This window comes from Chanodichthys erythropterus, chromosome 21, assembly GCF_024489055.1.
Source record: "Chanodichthys erythropterus isolate Z2021 chromosome 21, ASM2448905v1, whole genome shotgun sequence".
Taxonomy (NCBI): Eukaryota; Metazoa; Chordata; class Actinopteri; order Cypriniformes; family Xenocyprididae; genus Chanodichthys; species Chanodichthys erythropterus.
In genome coordinates, this window is record NC_090241.1 from 39,357,311 (window position 1) to 39,377,816 (window position 20,506).

Here is a 20,506-nt window from a genome sequence, read left to right on the forward strand (position 1 = left end):
TCAAACACAAAACTTAAAATGTGCACCGTAAGTCTTCATCGAGCTGCATCTCTGACGGATCCGTCATGTCTCTCGCCGACGGCCAAACATATAGTGTTACTGTATGTGTTTCATGTTAAATCCTTTATTCATTAATTCTGTGTTATGAGTTTATTCCAGTGTGAGGAATCATGACGCCATGATTATGTAGTTGTGTGAACTTGAATGTAGGCCTATATATAAGTTTACATACATGGCATGCATGAAATTGGAGTATTTACATTACCAGCACATAATTCAAAACTGTTTTGTGTAAGTGTGAGACTGTATGCATGTGTACATATTTGTATTTATCAGTGTTGAAATTGATTCAAGTAAAAACGGTGAAGAAGCATAGCGTGTGTAAGTTTATTAATTTAATATAATCATTTACAGAAGTATTACAATGTTGAACTCCCATCATATCGCCAGGATGATAATCCTCCAGTCTAAAATGAACGCATTTTTCGAAGCACGTGCACAAGTGAAGTCCCGTCTCTTCACCTGCACAAAACAAACCCCAGCACCCCGATTCACGGCCGCTGTTGCTAAATACCATAGACTGTAAAAAAATATGGACGTAGCGTCCGTGACGTCACCCATAGAGTTCTGAACAACAGTTTTGAAGCGAAAATGAGGCCTCGGCCATCTTAGCTGCGCGTCACCGCACGTCACTCCCGGATAACTGAAAATGGGCAAAGAGGCGGGGAGGTGGTTTGAGCTGATGTGATTGGTTGCTGAAATCACGCAATCACAGCAAGCAAAGGAGCTATCCATCTAGATACTATCTAAATTATTAATAAAGATAAGTTTTAACATCAGAAAGTTCTAAAGGTTTACTGTCAATTTACGGTGTTTTTTAAGATATAGATGCTCCTACACCAGTAATTTGTGTTGGGTGTGCAAATAACAACATGGAACATCAAATGGGACTTCATACCTTTTATAATAGAGATTGCGAGATGAATCCAATCTGTGGCACTTGGGTAAAATATAAATGTCCATTGCAAAACAAAAAAAAACATTTCACATTTCTTCTGAATGATCTGCTCTCTGACATCGTTCTTCAAGAAAGGATGCAATCTGAGCAGTGATCGTATCTAACTAACAAACGAGCCTGTGTCCAAAGTATATTTTTTCAAAATAGTGCACCAGTTTTAGTTATAATATCCAAGCAGTGCTGTCAGAGTTGTATATCCTCCTGGTATTGTCATTGTAGTAAATCTCGCAATCAAAACTTTCAGCCAATGCCACGATCCAACAACGTGTGTTCTGTGTCTCTTCCCCATGCATGCACACAGACACACATCAGTCTCGAATATTATGCAGCAAGCCATATTTTATAATTGCATAAAATGATCGAGGAAAAAAAAGCACAAATGGCTGAGATGCCAAATTCAGCGGCAGCTGAGGTAACATGACGGCAAACAGACAGCAGCGCACTCTACCTGTCACTCAAGTGACCACGCCCTTAATTATGCAGAACTTTAAGTTTTAATATAATTTAAACGGATAAGTTATAAAAAAATTCACCCCCCTCAGAGTTGTCATGAAGGGCAAAAATAGCAGTATAGACCAAAACCACAATTTGAACCAACTTGGCCAATTTAACATGGGACTCTATGAGATTCTGCTCTCTTTTGGAGCCTGTCCCTAGCGGCCAGTCGATGAATCGCAGTTTAAGTTACTTCCGTATTGGCTTCACGAGAGAAAGGGGGAGGTTGCCGCTTGCTAAATACCAATATATTCTGCACTGAATCAACACAGAGCTCTGCGAACATCTCCCTGTAGTGACGTAAAATGACGCGACGCTGAAAAAAAGCGTTTTTTACAGAGACCGTCACTTTATCTACTAAACTAATGCCCTTATGTCTCACAAAACATTTTTAAACCCTGCAGTACCTTTTTATATGGTATTTTTGTACAAGGTTATATATTCATCTCGAAAAAAATGTTAAACCTGCAAAATGCACTTTAATGTTAATTTGTGTGTCCCGAAACATTCTTAGTTAAGTATACCTTCTATACCTGAACCACTCTTAGCTATACCTTATCACTGTTGACAGTCTATACGAATATAATTCTGAAGTTGTAATACACCCAGTGTTCGATTAGGATTATGGCAAAGAATAAAATGCAAAAACTTCACTGCTAAATTCAAATGTGCTTTGGCACTGAACCAGAGACAGACATGTGCTCCGCGCTTGTCATGTAAGTTTGTCACAACTATTCTGTGTTTTTAACCTCAACGTGCTTTATTTTAGGTTTCAGACATTTAAATACACATTTGAATTAAGTAGGCTACTGCATAAAAAAGACATTTATAGTTTGTTAAATTCCATACGCTTATGTCTATGGAAGCTGCAACAATAACCCTTTCAATTATAATTTGACGAAGTAATTTTTATTCGTATTGTGTAAGAAACAATAAAGTTTAGCCTATTCTTCTCCCAGTTCACCGGCCACATACTTTTATGCATTTCGGGGAAGATTTCGTAAATCTGACAGCTCTAACTGCCATAGCCTAAACTCATTGCTCAGGTATAGTTCGGGGAACACGCATAGAAATGGTACATCTTCAGTTAAGGCCCAGGGCTGGATTTCCTGATAACATTGTCTCTCAGCGCGCTACGAAGAACTTAAAGGTAGACCTTAACTGAATATATGCCTTTTTCAGGTGTGTTCCCCGAACTATCCCTTAGGAGGTTGCTTAAGGTATATCTTCTTAAGTGTGATGTTACCAGGTGCTGTCCATGGCGCTGAAGCTGAATTGGTTGATATCGATGGCTCGAGAATCAATAATTCACTCGATACAGGGGCTGCTTCACTATGTTATGTGCATAGCTGTCAACATTGAACACTGAAAATAAGGGAGATTTCCCGGAAGCCATCCCCAAAATAAGGGATTTTTTTTTACGCGATTATTGGCACGGGGGACAGGGGGTCAGGACCCCCACAGTTTTGAAAAGACAGAAATCGACCCCCGCACTTTTGATAAGGGCTGCTTCAATCAGTCACTCTATATCATCTTTTAGCTTAGGATATTTTCTTTCAAATGAGACCCTTTTCATTTTCACGTTTCTGTGAGCTTTCGTTCGTAAACAATCAACGGAAATGCGCTCTCGAACGGAGAAACACATGATCTACAAACCATCGATCAAAGCATGCTAACGTTTTTGGACAGGTCGATGATGGTATATAAATCATGCCCGAATGTTAGCGTTTGTTAATTAAGCCAAACCGCCCATTCAGAAACCGAGAAATTAGGAGGCTGATCTCTCAGGTTGATGTGCGAGCTGGCTTGACTGAAGTTTTAGCGAGGATTTATGGTTTATGGACTGTTTTGATTTCGGTAAATACATCTAGAAAGGTAAAAGCATTGATGGCATCTATAAAAGATATATCTGAAAGCGAAACGAAAGTGATATTGCCTCGTCCAGTGAGGAGGACGCACGAGAGGAGAACTGCGCGTTTAATTGCTATGTGTATACTGTAATACTGCATTTACAATGCTTATCAGTGGCGTGCACTTTGATCGTGAAAGTGAAAGTGCCCTTTCCGGTCGCATCGCGGTGCCCCCGTGTTCCCATTTCTCCCAATGTCCATTACAATTTATATACTTGCATCGCCCGTGGTAAAGTGCAAGCCACTTCTCAGACACAGATAGTTGCGTGTTCTGAGTTAACACAATCAGAGCGTAAAAATACGGGATATATTACGGGAAAATACTAAAATGGGAAGACAGCAGGAAAAGAGCTAAAATACGTGAGAAACCTGGAAAAAACGGGAGGGTTGACAGCTATGGTTATGTGAGAAATCAGCGTTCTTTATAAAAAGAAGCACTTTAGAAGTAGAAAATGCATTCATCAGGACTCATTGGATCTTATAAAAATAATCCAAATTACAAACTAAATCTATATTGTAATTTATATTCTGGGGGTGCGGAGCCCCCATCAACGTGAGTTTAAGGCCACAGTTATTTAGAACATAATTTTAGAATGTATTTATAGGTTGTTTGCACATGACGTCACAGCAGCAGCGCGAATGAGTCTGGAGGGCAGGGAGTGATGTTTCTATATAGGAATCCTATCAAAAACTCAAAATTTGCATGTTTTGCGTCATTTATGGTTGCTCAAATCGATAAAATCGAGAACCCAGAAGGTGTTTATATCGTTTACATAACTTATACCGTTTTTTATAACTTTGTTTTTTAATTTTAAAAGTTGTCACCTTTTTATAGCGTTTTGTATCTGCTGATACTTAACGTAAATGAATATGGATACTTGCTTACCTTTTTGACTTGGTTAAATATTCAAATTCATGCTATCGTTTGCAGGGAGGAGAACATATTTTATCCTATTTAATTATAATTTGGTATTTTCACCTCAGTTTTGTAGTATTCTGTTCACAATGTTGATCTGGTTACCATGAGAACAGTGTCACGCGCTGCTGCTTCAGCCATCGTATGGTAGAAAATGTCCAAATAAAATGTTCAACAAGCTGACAGAAGTCGATCCATTTATTTGTTGGAAGCGTGTAAATGTAACTAGTTTATATGTTGTTTTTGTAAATATTCACTTTCCCATATGACCACGGAGGAGAATCGGAGGGTCACGTTCAGGACGCAGACACGCTGTATTTTTGTATTTATTTCAACAAATGACAACCAAAATCAAACCCATAGAAGTTCGTGAACAGTTTTGAAGTGGCTGTGTAGTGTGTGCAAGTTATAATCATTCACAAGCTGAGTGATCATACTCTAAAACATAATGTTAATTATTACACAAAAAACAAATACAAAACTCAGTTAAGTATGTGATTATTTTGAGTGAAAGGCAGTGGGTTTATTTAGTGATATTATTACATTTGCTAGTCGTCTTCCCTCACCTTCTCAACCAAGGTGAAAATGTATTACCGTCCTTTTTTTCCACAAACGATATCGTGAGTTCCTATTACAATTCCCGATTCAGCGTAAATGACCTACAATGGCGATTTTTCAGAATTGCGATAGAAAATCAAAATACTGCTCTAACTTCACTAGTAGAAAGACAGAGCGATATAAAAAAACAGCTTCACATCCTCTCCTCGATGGCATGAAAGTCTTTTAATTCAGCGGAAAAGTCGCTCCTCTTCATAGCATAAGGATTGCATCCAACATATGTTGTGATTTTCTGTTTATACCTTTCTAAACCAGCAAAGAAAGGACTTTTCCCCATCTCTTCCATTCTAATTTTCACTGCTTGCCCTCCACCGGAATTTCGCGCGTCACCAGAACCACGTGATTGCAAACAACCTATTCCTTGGAGACACGTCATGCAGCTGGCAGATATGTATGTAGCTCGTTTATATCGTTTTTCCTTTGTTATTCAAAATATTCAAAAACTTGTTAACTACACCATGCATTTTATGATATATTCTGATTGTAAAATATGTGGAAGTGAATTTTTGTCATGCGATGAGTTTGCACCGCAATTCAGAGCTGTCGGATTTACTTAATTTTCCCCAAAATACATTAAAGTATGTGGCTGGTGAACTGGGAGAAGAATAGAGTAAACTTTAAAGTTTCATACAAAATGTGTATCTGATATTAATAAAACACTTCGTCAAATTATATAATTGAAAGGGTTATTATTGCAGCTTATAGACATCAGTGTATTGAATTTGAATTTAACAAACTATAAATGTATTTTTATATAGCCTAGTACCTCATTCATATGTGTATTTAAATGACTGAAACCTAAAATAAACCTGATGTGGGGTTGAAAACACTAAATATAGTTGTGATATATGACGAGCTGAGCGCGTCTGTCTCTGGATCAGAGCTAAAGCACATTTGAAGTGAATCTTTGCATTTTATTCTTTGCCATCCTAATTGCACACTGGGTGCATTACAACTTCAGAATTATATTCGTATAGACTCAGACCAACCTTTACGAAAGTATGACTTACAGAAGGTATAAGAACGTTTCGGGAAACACGTATTAACATTAAGGTACAGCTTAAGGTAAACTTAAGAATGACGTAGTTAAGAATGTTTGCCCTGGTTGTACACAGACTATTTAAAATGAGCAGTGGAACTTTTTCTGTATTTGGTTGACTGTATTTTATTTTGAGAATGAGCCCGATCACACGAAAATGTGTATCAATAGTACGAGTTTGTAATCTCGTAGAATATATATGCCAAAATGAGTTTTGGCGTGCTTATGGTACGCAGTTTTTCGCATGCATATGATACGCACTTTATGGCGTATTATACGTACGAAACCCCCACCCCCATCCTACCCAAGAGCGTATCATATACACGCCATAAAGTGCGTATCATATGCACGCGAAAAAAACGCATACCATAAGCACGCCAAAATTCATTTTAGCATATATTCTACGAGATTACAAACCCGTATTATTGATACGCATTCTCATGTGATCGTGTTGGAATTTTCTTATAAAAGCGTAAACAACTTAAAAGACATTTATGGTCATAAGAGTAACACCATTCGAATCTGTGTAGGTATAACTATCATTGTAACTATTATTTGTACTCACATAATAAAACACTGTTTGAAAAATAAAAGCAATGCCTTTCCGTGAACTTCTCAAAAATGAATCGAAACTCATCATATAGATGGTCTACTTGTCGCAGTTTTTTTTTTTTTCATTTTCTTAATATGTTAATTATTTAGGTTTAATATATTTCATGTATGCCTAGCTATAGGAATAGGCTGTTTATTCCTTTTATAAGATTTCATGTTGTTTTTTTCTCCGTTCACAGAAGCGCTGCATGACGCAATGAATCCTCATGTTTTTGTTGTTTCTCCTATATAGCCTAGGCTAAAACTAAAGCCCTGGGATTTTTTTTTCCACATTCTAATTTCGTTTAATTCTAATTTAACATAATCTTGTCGGATAATGAAAGGATCGCGTCGGTTGAAGGTCGCTGGGGAAAGGAAATTATATTGAAAATATAATTTTCAACTAATGTTTAGGCTATATTTTCTTATATTTCAGGTTTACTTCGATTAGCATAAATGTTTTGAATAGTTGTTTTAGTTAACTATAGGCTAATAACCTTGCCTAGGCAAAACAATGTTGACGTTTTTTGAGGTAGGCTATTGTCTCCACTTTCATTCATCAGTTTTATTTTGATAAATAGGTCTATGACAATATAGCATTATTGTTGTATCTGTAGCGCCAGGTCTGTTTACCGGTATTTTAGCTAAATTATTTTTTAATAGGCTTATAATAAAATGCGACTGAAACGATAATATTTTTCTCTCAAAAACTTAATTCTGACTTGGTGCATGTGGCATAATCAGGTGCGAGTTATTTTCTAGAATGTAAGTAATGCTAAATAATAAAATTGTGCTTTATTAGGCTATTAGAAACTGCATAGGCTACACGCCTATAAAACAATATTGTGTTCATTACTCTGTGGGCACTGCCATCGATACAGGCATCGAATGGTATTTTACACTATATTTGCTTCTGCTTTTCGAGTGCGAAAGAGTGATAAAGGCATGATAAATTCTCTATTATTGATCAGATAAAGGTAGCCTATTCACGGCATATATGCCAACAAAATGTCGTTTTAACGACATAACATCTCGTTATTACGAGAAAATATGTCTTAACAACATAACATCTCGTTATTACGAGAAAAGATGTCTTAACGACATAATCGAGGGGAAAAATATTATGTATGAGGCAATACGCCACAGTAATATATAGCCAAGATGATCATACATGTGGTGTAGTATTTTTTTTTTTTTTTTTGGCTCCTTACAAAAGGTATATCCACTGTCATCCCCCCATGGCTATTTTAAATAATAGTTTTACGTTTTCGTATGCATATTTCATATTAATTATACTGTATTATAACTCAACCATTATAATCATCTGCCAAATTTATCCTCGATAATTCCATGTTGTTTTGGTTGAGTTTAATGATAATGCTGTCCTAAACCTATAGCGGACAAAAACATAACAAACTCAAAGCCCTAAAGAGAGAGCACACGCTTTCGACATGCACTTTTGAGAACAATCAGATGTCCAACCAGGCCTTTTTGAGTACTTTGGCTTGCCATAGCTATTCCTCGGCTCACCTGTTAGCCTATTCATAAAACACAAGGAGTGACTGACTACTTTCCCATACTGGAGTGAGACCATGGTCGTCTCTCGAGCTGTCGTGATCTTTCTTAGCACTCTGTGGAGTGACAGATCGCGGTACCGCTTCAGTTCACGCAGAGAGCACATGAACCGACCACCTATATGCATTCTGGCTACCCCTAAACTTTGTTCAGTGTGAATGCCTAAAACTAAAACTAAAGCCCGCATGTTCTATATGTGCAGTGATTTACTTCGCCATCACCGGGTGTTGATAGCTTAAGCAGGTGATACCTGAACTGCACAAGTTGTTGTCTGCGTTTAAACTAAACTCATTTAAGCCTTGCCAATTTAAACATCCGAGTGCAAGACGAGAACTTGTGCTTGAACCAAGCGGCAGCCTCCCCCAGTTTCTTGTGAAGCCAATACGGAAGTAACTTAAACTGCGATTCATCGACTTGCCGCTAGGGACAGGCTGCAAAAGGGAGCAGAATCTCATTGACCATCATGTTAAAACAGCCAAGTTTAGAGCAGAAAAAAACATGTTTACACTTTGGTTCACATTGTGTTTTGGTCTATACTGCTAATTTTGCCCTTCATGACAACTCTGAGGGGGGTGAATTTTTTTATAACTCATCCGTTTAAATTATATTAAGCCTTAAAGTTCTGCATAATTAAGGGCATGGTCACTTGAGTGACAGGTATGCCGCTGCTGTCTGTGAGCCGTCATGTTACCTCAGCAGCTCATTTCAGCCACTGAATTTGGCATCTCAGTCGTATTTGTGCTTTTTTCTGGATTATTTTATACAATATATGGCTTGCTGCATACTTGTACACAGACTGACATCTGTCTCATATGCTCGCATGCGGAACACACGTTGTTGGATCGTCGTGGCATTGGCTAAAAGTTTTGTTCCTGAGATTTACAACAATGACAATACCAGGAGGATATACAACTCCGACAGCACTGCTTGGATACTAGACTAAAACTGCTGCACTATTTTGAAAAATTATACTTTGGACACGTGCTCATTAGTTTGAGAGAACATTTGAAAGTTATACAGATATCTGGTACGTTACCTATATATGTACGTATAGAGTTTTACATTATAAACGATGTTTTATGTTTTGAAATGGACATTACCAAGTGCAGCGGATTGGATTCATCTCGCGATCTCTATTTCATTATAAAGGTATGAAATCCCATTTGATTTGTGTTATTTGCACACCCCACACAAATTAATTAGCCTACTGGTGTTAGAGCATCTATAACGTTATCTTAAAATCACCGTAGATTGACAGTAAACCTTTAGTACTTTCTATTGATATTGTTATCTTTATTAATATTTTAGATAGTATCTAAGATAGATATGCTAGGCGGGCGTGGTTTCAGCAACAATTCGCATGGGCTCCAACTATGTCCCGCCTCTTTGCCCATTTTCAGTTATCCGTGAGTGACGTGCGGTCACGTGCAACTAAGATGGCCGCGGCCTCATTTTTGCATCAAAACTGCTGTTCAGAACTCTATGGGTGACGTCACGGACACTACGTTCATATTTTTTACAGTCTATGGCTTGAACAGACAAATTTACAAAAAATTGTCAACATGCCCGTCTTAGGGAGTATTCTAGTAAGCATTGTCGGTTATGTTTTAAGTGAACTTATACACTGGAGAAAGAACGCATGTGTCTTAAAGAGACAGCAGCTCTTGCATTCCTGCTGTCTGAATCTGTTTTAAATGTTAATCAAACAACAAAAGACAAAGAAATCACTTGTTGCTTATGACTGAATAGTAACTTAATAATTAATAATGATTGATCTATATTTAATAGGGGTGTAACGATACGCGTATTCGTATCGAACCGTTCGGTACGAGGCTTTCGGTTCGGTACGCATTATGTACTGAACGGTTCGTTGGACTAACTAATTACATTTGGAAAATAAAAAAGTTTGTGAAATATAATGTTATGTGTTCAACATGGTAGCCCAATAACCCAAACGACGTAACAGGCAACGCCCCTGACACCCCTGAAGAAAAAAAAAAACACCAACTTATACGTTTATGTTATGCTGCGTTCAAACCGAACTTGTCTGGGGCGTCTGATTTACATGTGGCTACTCAGGCAGGCGCTCGCTCACTCAGAACGCGCTGAAGGCTCTTTGCAAAATGGCTAATGTGTTTAACACATAGACTGTAAAGGTTTAACAGACCAGAAATAGAAAATCGTCCGAATAACCAACAGATCTGGTGTTTGGGTGCACTTTGGATTACCCTGTAAGCTATATAACATTTTCATTTTTTATAAGGAGCTGTTTTTGTTTTATCTCTTTCGAGCGTGAGTTTAAAATATTCTAACTTCCCCCAGAGTGAGGTTTTTTTTTTAATGCAACCGTTATTTTAGAACGTTTGCCTTTAATGTTTCCATAGCGACGCGTCTTGCGTGTCAATAGCGCTGAGCGCAGCAACAATAACACTGTATGACAGATGGATCGCTATTATTTTGTTTTTCCTTGTTTATTTAAAATATTCACAAACTTGCTTACCATGTTATCAACTATCTGATATTCCGATCCTCAAATATGTGTAAGTGAGTGTGTTTTGTCGTTTAAAAGCCTTTATAAATGATCTTTATCTTGATCTATAACGCGAGATAGGCGCCGCCATCTTAGTTTGCGCTGCAGTTCGCAGAGTTCTGTCAGTCTGATTTACAGCAGGTGAATTCATCATTTTCTCCCGAAATATATGCAAGTAAGTGGCTGGTGAACTGGAAGAATAATAGAGTAAACTTTGTAGTTACTTAGGCCCATTATGTGTGTCTGATATGAATAAATATTGGCAAATTGTATATGAATGGATTGTTATTGCTCCTTCCACTGATGTCTGACATCAGTGTGCATTTTATAAACTGTAAATATATTGTTTTAATGGTGCTTATGCGTATATAAATGTCTGAAATCTTAAAAGAATGAACGTTAAAGAACGTTATGTGGCTGAAAACACTGCATAGTTGTGATAAAACGTACCGAACCGTACCGAACCGAACCGTGACACCAGTGTATCGTATCGAACCTAACCGTGAATTTTGTGAACCGTTACACCCCTAATATTTAATTCATACATTTTAATTCATTAATTTTATTGAATCAAATGTGCACCAAAACGGTTTGTTTAAATGTTAAAATAAAAAATATATATATAAATATATATATATAAATATATATATAAATATATATATATATATATATATATATATATATATATATATATATATATATATATATATATATATACACACACACAGTGCTGAGTACTGCTAACTTAATCCTTTGTGCTTTTCATTTGTCTGGCTATTGCAGGTTGGCCTTTGGATAGGTTGTGGGAGCAGATATGAGTCTGAGAAGAATAATGGTGCTGGATTTTTCCTGGAGCATATGGCATTTAAAGTATACATGATACCTTTACTCGTTCTCTCTAAATTAATGTTGTTACTAGGGCTAGGGTATTGCTGCTTCATGATATGTGTCATGATGCAATTATATAACGGCATAAAGCATTATATTATATTAGTCACATCAATTCTGAATTTCTACTTCGTTAGATTTGTATCATATACATGAGGAAGAATATGGTCAATGAAAGAGCAGCACAGATCTCATCAAACTAGTATTGTCAAAAGTACCGACTTCGGTACCTATCGGTACTGAAATTTTAAAAATGTGACGCTTTGAGCGCTGTTGAGCGGATTCGTAAACATCTCTGATTGGCTATTGTGTTGACGTGCTTATTGGATATGCCTGTGATTGGCTACAATGATCAACGCGTGGGAGCATTTGAAAGCACACGGAAGTGTTTGAATTTGAAAGCGTTTTAAAAGTGGGAGCGCAAGCGATTGAAAGCAGGCGTCTAACAGTGGACCGATCCGCGATAGACGCCTGCTTTCAAACGCTCCCGTGTGTATCTGTGTAAGCACTTAGTTAAGAGATTAATTGACTATTTACGTTTTTACAGCGTTGATCATTGAAGCCTATCACAGACATATCCGATGAGCCGTGAAAACAATGGCCAATCAGAGATGTTTATGAATCCACTCAACAGCGCTCAAAGCGTCACATTTTTTTTTATTTGACAACACTACATCAAACACTTATGTTCTACTTGGCCTTCTTTTTTCTCCTTTTCCTCATTCACCTCTTCTCACTTGTATCACTGTCCAATTTTCTACTTAGTATTCAAAGCTAAAGAACTTATTTGTAGACCTTTTTATACATCTTAAGATTCTGACATTTGTATTTTGCTTACTAGTGTTCACATGGTGACAAATTCAGGTTGTGTTGACAATTGCAATACTTATTGAATTCTAGGACTTCCTATGAGCACATGGTGTAAAATTCTGAATTTCTGTGTATAGTGGAAAAAAAAACATGTACGTTGTTTTGTGAAAATAGCCTTCCTTTAAAAAAATCACTTGGACTGCTTGCACACAATTAAAAACCCATTCACTAATTTGCATGCTTTCCTTTCTATTCCAAAATATTCTTGGAACAAGGGCACAAAGAAGCACCCTCAGTCTGCTCTTGAACAGGCAGTGGAGTCTATGGGAGCTCACCTTAGTGCATACACCTCTCGGGAACATACCGCTTACTACATGAAGACTCTTGCCAAGGACTTGCCTAAAGGTTAGAGAACAAACAACTGAACTATTAAAATAGACCCATTTCTCCAACAGGCACAGTTTATTTATGCTAATGTATATTAAGATCTAAAATGGTAAAGCTTATTAACAATGTCTCCTTTATTGTTTTGTTCCTTCTAGCGGTGGAGCTGTTGGCAGAAGTAGTGCAGAGCTCATCTTTGAGTGAGGCTGAGATGGAGCAGCAGAGGAGTGTGGTGCTAAGAGAGCTGGAGGAGGTGGAAGGTAGCTTGCAGGATGTTTGCCTGGATCTGCTCCATGCTACTGCTTTCCAGGGTACTCCTCTGGGCCATAGTGTTCTTGGTCCCTCTGTCAATGCCAGGTATGCACACAGCTTCCAAGATGCAAGACATTGCATTTCATGTTTCATATGCTTAATTGTGTGTCATTCAGATTGAAAGACATCATATAAATACCTCAGTCCATCAGATTGACCTTGATCCAAATGAATTTTTGATTGGATTGAAAGGTGTGTGTGTGTGTGTGTAAACCTAAAATAATTCAATCAATAGGAAAAACCTGAGCATGTAAACGCTTGAATGTGACTATTTTCTCAATCGAATTAAAAAAAACTTGAGCAAATGCACAGTGCCGTAGTGCGTATGTTTACCAGAGCCCTTTTATACTAAGATCTCTGTTTACAAACATTTTACTTCTTGAACATACATGTTTATGTCTTAGGAATTGGTCAGTGGAGGAGGCTGAATATTTATATAAAAATATTTGCCAAAACATCACTTCTGACATATTTGTCAGCTTCCCTTTTAGACGTCTTCAAGGCCAAAAACGATTATGCTCACGGTAGCTCTGGTGACATGTGTCTTCGGTTCTGAATGCAGTGATTAGGGCACTGCGTATGTGAAGAAGTTTTTTCGGAATACATAAATGCATGCATAAACGAAAATGTGAATTGGATTGCAAAGTTTAGGGTTCATAAAATCAAAACATTCAGAATCTGAAATGGGATTGAATTAATTCAGATTGACACAAATTAGTGCATGTAAAGAGGTTTGTCAAACATAGCAGTACTACCGGTACCAGTCTGTACTTAATTTTTTTTAAAATTTTTTTAAATAACAGCATTTCTGCAGTATCGGGTGTATTTTGGTACCCGCTGATAGACGCTGCCTTCAAATGCTGTCGTTTGTGTTTGTTTTAGTGCTCTCTGAGCATCAAAGGTTTCTATTTATAGCTTGATTTTACAAACATTGAGCATTGTAGCCAGTCACAATCATATCTGTTGAGCATATGAATGCAATTCCCTATCAGAGTTGCTAGTCATTAAATTAGTCAAAAGCCACTTAACACCACTGAAAATGCACAAGGTTTTGTTCAACACAAGCTGCACAACTGCAAATCCTTTCATTATAACCAACAAAGTATAAACACAATGTAAATAAGATATTCAGTGTACAATTAAGACAGTTTATTTTTATTGTAAAAGGAATTTTTACTTCCACTTTAGAGTTTGACAGCCTTAGTGATTTATAAAGAGAGGGCTCTTCTCTTGCTTTTTGTTTGCCCATTCACAATCTGAATACAAGTTTAGTTTTTCATGCTGCTTAGTACACTGCAAAGTTTCTGGATTGACAACCATATTTAAATGCGCAACTAAATCGAAAACTGCGATGATTGACAGTGATAACCAATGGATGACACACAACTCCCTTTTTGCGAATTTATGAACTCCCATTTTTAAAGTAGTTTTAAGTTTACTCTGGTACTGAGAACTGCATTTTGACAACCCTACATGTAAACATACCTAATGAATCATGTTCCTAAAAAATTAATGGAAGGTTTTTTTTTTTTTGCTCTCTGAATTTCAGGACACTAACTCGTAATGATTTGGTGGAATACATCAATAGCCATTATAAAGCTCCTCGCATGGTCCTGGCTACAGCTGGAGGTACTGCTCTTAAACAGTTATCAAGCTTGTCATGCAGTAGTGTTATAATAGAAAAGCCACAGATGGCAGAGGTTTTTGCTTAAAAACTGTCTTTCTTTTCCACTGTAGGAGTGAACCATGATGAGCTTGTGGCTCTGGCTAAGCAGCATTTCAGTGGTGTTTCATTTGAATACGAGGGTGATGCTGTACCTGTTCTGTCCCCATGCCGTTTCACTGGGAGTGAGGTATGAATTGCATGTGCATGAGAGGGTCTCACTTTTACTTGACTTGCCGTTGGTCTGATCCGGTCTTGCTTTCAGATTCGTATGCGTGATGATGCACTGCCACTAGCACATGTTGCTATTGCTGTAGAGGGAGCTGGAGCTGCAAGTCCTGATATTGTGCCACTCATGGTTGCCAATTCCATCATTGGTAGTTATGACATCACATTTGGAGGTGGCAAGGTTAGTTTATTACTTGTTTAACTTCTATCTCCTAAACCTTTTTTTTTATATATATATTTTTGTTTTATGTATGTAGAGTTGTCAAAAATATCAATATTTGTGTCGATATTAAAATATATCTTAAACTATTCCAATATTCCTTTCTGCAGCATTGCATTGATACACTTATAACTAGGGATGGGAGGGGGAAAATGTATTTATTTATTTATTTTTATTTAATTTTTTAATATTTTTTTTATATATATATATATATATATATATATATATATATATATATATATATATATATATATATATATATATATATATATATATATATATATATATATATATATAAAAAATCTAATTTATCTGCTTTAGAGTTGTCAAAGATGAAAAATGGTATTTTGGTACCAAGTCGGTACAGAAATTAAAAAAAATATTAATTTTAAAAATATTTTTAAAAATGACGTTTTGAGCGTTGTTGAGCGGATTCGTAAACGCCTCTGAGTGACCATAGTGTTGACGCATCCATCGGATATGTCTGCTCCTCTTTGTGGCTTATTAATAGTAAAATACAATCCAAAATGTCACAATGCCCATCATCGCTCTCTATGTTGTTAATGTTAATCAAACAACAAAAGACAGAGAAAATCACTTGCTGCTCTTGACTGAAAAACTTGTATAACTTTGATTGATTAATCTGTAATTTTTTTAATCGAGTTTATCCAATGTTATTTTAAATTCGATTACTTTGTTTCTCTATTCAGTTTCTTTCCTGAATGCTACTGTTAGACCTACCTGAGAAAAGAAAGAAGTCTGTTTCATTTGTATCTTTATTCTATTGTATTTATTTTTGTTATTGTTAGTAATTTGTTTTTATTTTATAACTGTTTACTTGTCATTAAATTCAATTTACCTTTTGAAATACCTTGTGCTATATGTAAGCTATTGCAACAAAATTACCTCATTGTAAAAGCAAATACATATTCGTGAGATAATTGTAATGGTAATTGATCAGTGTTTATATATGAAAAAAAGCTTTATCATATAAATGGCTTCAGGGATTCCTCTTGCAATAATTGGCAAGATGGCTCCTAGAAAATTAGTATGAGAGGCTTTCTTTCTGTTATATTGAAAATGCAGCATAGAGCATCCTTAAACTTGGCCATTGTTAATTAGTTTGTCTGGTCCCACTTTATATTAAGTGACCTTAACTACTATGTACTTACATCAAAAAATAAGTACAATGTACTTATTGGTTTCATATTGAATTGCAAAACACTTTTGCTGCTATTGAGGTGGGCTACGGGTAAGGTTAGGGAAAGCTTTGGTGGTATGGGTAGGTTTAAGGGTAGGGGTAAGGTGAAAGGGATGGGTCAACAGTTTAATTATAAATGTAATTACAGAAATTATTTACAGATGTAATTACATGCAGGTGTTCTTAAAATAAGTACAATGTAAAAACATGTATGTAAACAATAAGTGCATTGTATCAAATGATTAATTTAAATGTAAGTACATAGTAGTTAAGGCCACTTAATATAAAGTGGGACCCTCCATGCACAGGAATGATAAACTCATGTTGTTTTGATAACTGATAATTATTTTCATGCCATTATACTATTTTGTATGAATAAAGAATAAAAATAAAACTCTAAAATCAAAATTTGACATGCTAGTGAATTGACCCTTCGCCAGGAGTTTGATTGACAGGCGATCTAACCAATCAGAATGCCGACTCCTCCATTTTGTCCGACAAAGCAGTCAGGTGTTAGAAGATTAACCTCGGTGGAGTTAAACTTGAAAAAATTGTGTATATTGACGTATTTCTGTGTTTGAAACCACATTCGTTCTCATGTTCATTCATGTTTATTTGATGATATAAATGAACTAGTAGGAAGAGATGATTGGTTTACGAGCTGAGGCGCTACTGCAATCTGTCACGGCCATGGTCACGACACATTAAAGAGCCACATTGTTTGAATTTCTTAAACTACACCGTTTGAAAGCTGGGACTTTGTTTAATATCATAAGTAACCTGCTTTGTCTTGTCTTTCGACGTGTTGTCGGTGTCCTCTTTGCTCCGCGATGTATTTTTTACTGTGTGTGGCATGGTAGCACCACAGCTTGTCGGACAAAGCAACAGTAACTAAGGGGGGTGGGTCTTTGCGAAGGGTCAATTGGGATATCACAACATTGTAGTGTACAATTTAAAAAAAAAAAAAAAAAAAAATATATATATATATATATATATTTATGTTTTTAAAGATTAAACTTTTAAATGTTAGGTAGAAATTGGGAAAATAAGCATAATCAAGTAAATATCCAGTATTGGCTGATGTATGTCCAATATCAACCAATATCAGTACATTGTATTGGTACCAAAAATATGACTGATATGGTAGCAATATATCATGCATACCTACATTGACAAGTCGTTTACTTGTAAAGTGAACCTTATTCAGCCTTTTTGACCAGTGAAATGCATCTCAATACTGCACATATTTGTTTGCATAAGCATGTAGGGTTGCATGATACACCAATATTAGAAATGTATCGTAATACCCAGTTGTTAAAAAAAAGTAAGATTCCTCATTTTATTAGTACTAATACTTTAAGAATGAAAGTGTGTTAATAAGAGCCGTATTTCCTGTTTTGGATTGTGTGCAGCGCTCTGACACATACCCAAACCATGCAAAGTGCACCCGAAGCGGCAGAAAGATGCCACAGCGTGTAATCCCGGACTTTCGCAGTTCTCTTTTGCACTTATTGTGCATGAACTGTCAAATAAACAGAATAATGTAACAATGCATGCCTTGACGAGTATTCACATAAACAGTCAGTTTTGTCTTAAGTGAATATAAACTGGAGGAAATTCTAAGTTGTGTGTCAGTATATTGGTTCTTTGCATTAGCTCTTAAAGTGACAGCAGCCTAATCTATGGCAGGGGTTCCCAAACACATTCCTGGAGCCTCCCCAGGACTGCACATTTTGCATGTCTCCTTTGTCTGACGCACCCATTTCAGGTCTTGGGAGTCTCGACTAATGAGCTGATGATCTGAATCAGGTGTGTTTGATTAAGGAGAAATGGAAAACATGCAGTGTTAGGGAGCCTCCAGAAATGTGTTTGGAAATCCTTGGTCTAGGGTGTTAATGTGAATCAAACAACAAAAGAAAATTACTCACTCACAGCTCTTGACTGAATAACTTTAGCTTTAATAAGGATAAATTTTTTTCACATTTGATTCAATTTCTGTGGTATTCTTACTTGAATGCTGCTCTTAAATATTCTTTACCTGAAAAAAATAATGTACTGTTTATTTTATTTAACTGTTTTATTGTATTTGTCTGGTGGTTTGTGTCCTTGTTTTTATTTTTAATATCAAAGACAATAAATAACAAATCACTATTGAGATTTTTTTTTTTATTGTGAAATAAAAGTCAAAATTTTGGTTTTTGTTGTTTCAGTATCGGTTCAGTATTGATACGATACCTGACTAAAATATCTTGATACCAAAGTCATCATTTGGGTAATGTGACAACACCACTAAGTGTGTATACACCACACAATACCAGCTTCCTCCATGCTTTTTATGGAGTGTTGCATACTTCCATGATGCTTAATTACATAAACAGACTTTCAAATTTTCAGGGCTGGGCTAACTATATTGATTGATCGATCTTCCTTTTTTGAACCAATATTGATTCTTATTTTTCAAGATCAATCTTTTTGACTATGATGTTTACTGTTTATGAGTGAACAAAACTTCAATAAACATTACTTGGAGTGCATATCCCATCCAATAATCACAATAAGCTTTGTGCTTTAAAGCCTGAGTTTTCAAATACTGTCAATTACATCATGAGATTCAAATAATAAATACAGATTTGATGCCATTCAATGTCCACAGCTTGTTAGTCAACTAGAAAAAATTACTAGAGAGGAGCATTTTGCTGAATATATGCTCTATATTATATATTAAATATACTTTCACTTAACCTTGTTAGTGATGTCTTTATTTATATTGTCATGAAAACAGGTTTTCAATGCAAACAACTTTTAAAATAGTATTTGTAATAGTTTATGTACCGTCCCTAGTATAAACATCACTGGTTATACATGGTTATACAAATTTGAATTGTAAATTAACTGAGCATGGTACAAAACAAATTGTAACTTTTCAAGAAAAATGGCGGTTGCATTATGATCATGAAATAATGCTACTTTTTATTTGTATTCTTGTATATAGAACTTAAGCAGTCGTCTGGCTCGCCTGGCTGCAGAGCTGAACCTGTGTCACAGTTTCCAAGCGTTCCACTCCTCATACAGTGACACTGGACTGCTGGGTATTTATTTTGTTACAGACAAACATAAAATCGAGGACATGATGCATTGGGCTCAGAATGCCTGGTAAGTCACTGGCATGCCTTCAGCTATTACTGACAGAAGATACAATTGTCTCTGATGTGTTGAAGTCCTATTTGTGGTGATGAAAACGTGCTGTTGATTTTTCTGTATTACAGGATGAATTTGTGCACCACAGTGACTGAGAGTGATGTGGCTCGAGCCAAAAATGCTTTGAGGGCCAGCTTAGTGGGACAGCTCAATGGTAATAAACTCAAACATACTCATTACCCATACACACACACAGTCTATACATTCTCTCTCTTTGCATCAAAACTCATAAAAGGTCATTCAAGGATACTGATTACTCCATGTATTTAGCACAGATTCAGTTGTATTGCATGCATTTTGTGGAAGAACATTGTTTTGGTTGTGCTTCAGCTCTCTATGACTGTGCGAATGCTTATAAAACATGTATTACTAGGCTTAAGATATATAACCAGTTTAGATGGATCTCAAGCTGACAAGCTGAAGACATTACTGTTGCATATACCCATTAATAGAAATGACTCTTCACAATAGATGATGCTTTACAATGAACCCTGTTATAGAGCTACATATGGTAATATAGAATATAATCTATTCAATAAAATAAAAACATCTCCCCGTCACTTGTACAACTTTTCAAATCCCTCAGTTGTCGCCATCTCTGAAAAGCCAAGTCAGTGTTGATTCTTGTTTTATTAAGAACTCTGACATGTTTTTTTGCCATGTCTGTTTGGTGTGGTTTTTGTTTTCTTTTGTGATTTTTAGTGCACTCCATGTTCTTGCTTGTCAACTAAACTATGCCACTCCTATACCAGACCACTATAAAAGTAGCTCTAGGTCTAAAATATAAAAACTTATGATAGGTTTACTGTAGTCAAGTCAGTCACCTTTATTTATATATAGCGCTTTTTACAATGGAGATTGTGTCAAAGCAGCTTTACAGTAAGAGCTGCTGTGCAACCAAAATTATTTA

The 20,506-nt window shown here is 36.3% G+C and overlaps 1 protein-coding gene across 2 annotated transcripts in view; it reads left to right on the top strand.

Moving 5' to 3' along the window:
- Nucleotides 1-20,506, top strand: part of uqcrc1 (ubiquinol-cytochrome c reductase core protein 1) — a 29,271-nt gene that overhangs the window by 6,383 nt on the left and 2,382 nt on the right. Inside the window, exons 3-10 of one of the 2 annotated variants that reach the window (XM_067374005.1) lie at nucleotides 11,476-11,562; nucleotides 12,666-12,795; nucleotides 12,933-13,131; nucleotides 14,636-14,715; nucleotides 14,824-14,939; nucleotides 15,015-15,158; nucleotides 19,391-19,551; nucleotides 19,665-19,750. In XM_067374005.1, the coding sequence (XP_067230106.1) occupies nucleotides 11,476-11,562; nucleotides 12,666-12,795; nucleotides 12,933-13,131; nucleotides 14,636-14,715; nucleotides 14,824-14,939; nucleotides 15,015-15,158; nucleotides 19,391-19,551; nucleotides 19,665-19,750 (1,003 nt within the window). The remainder of the gene's footprint in view (nucleotides 1-11,475; nucleotides 11,563-12,665; nucleotides 12,796-12,932; nucleotides 13,132-14,635; nucleotides 14,716-14,823; nucleotides 14,940-15,014; nucleotides 15,159-19,390; nucleotides 19,552-19,664; nucleotides 19,751-20,506) is intronic. The other variant, XM_067374006.1, reaches the window with a different exon arrangement.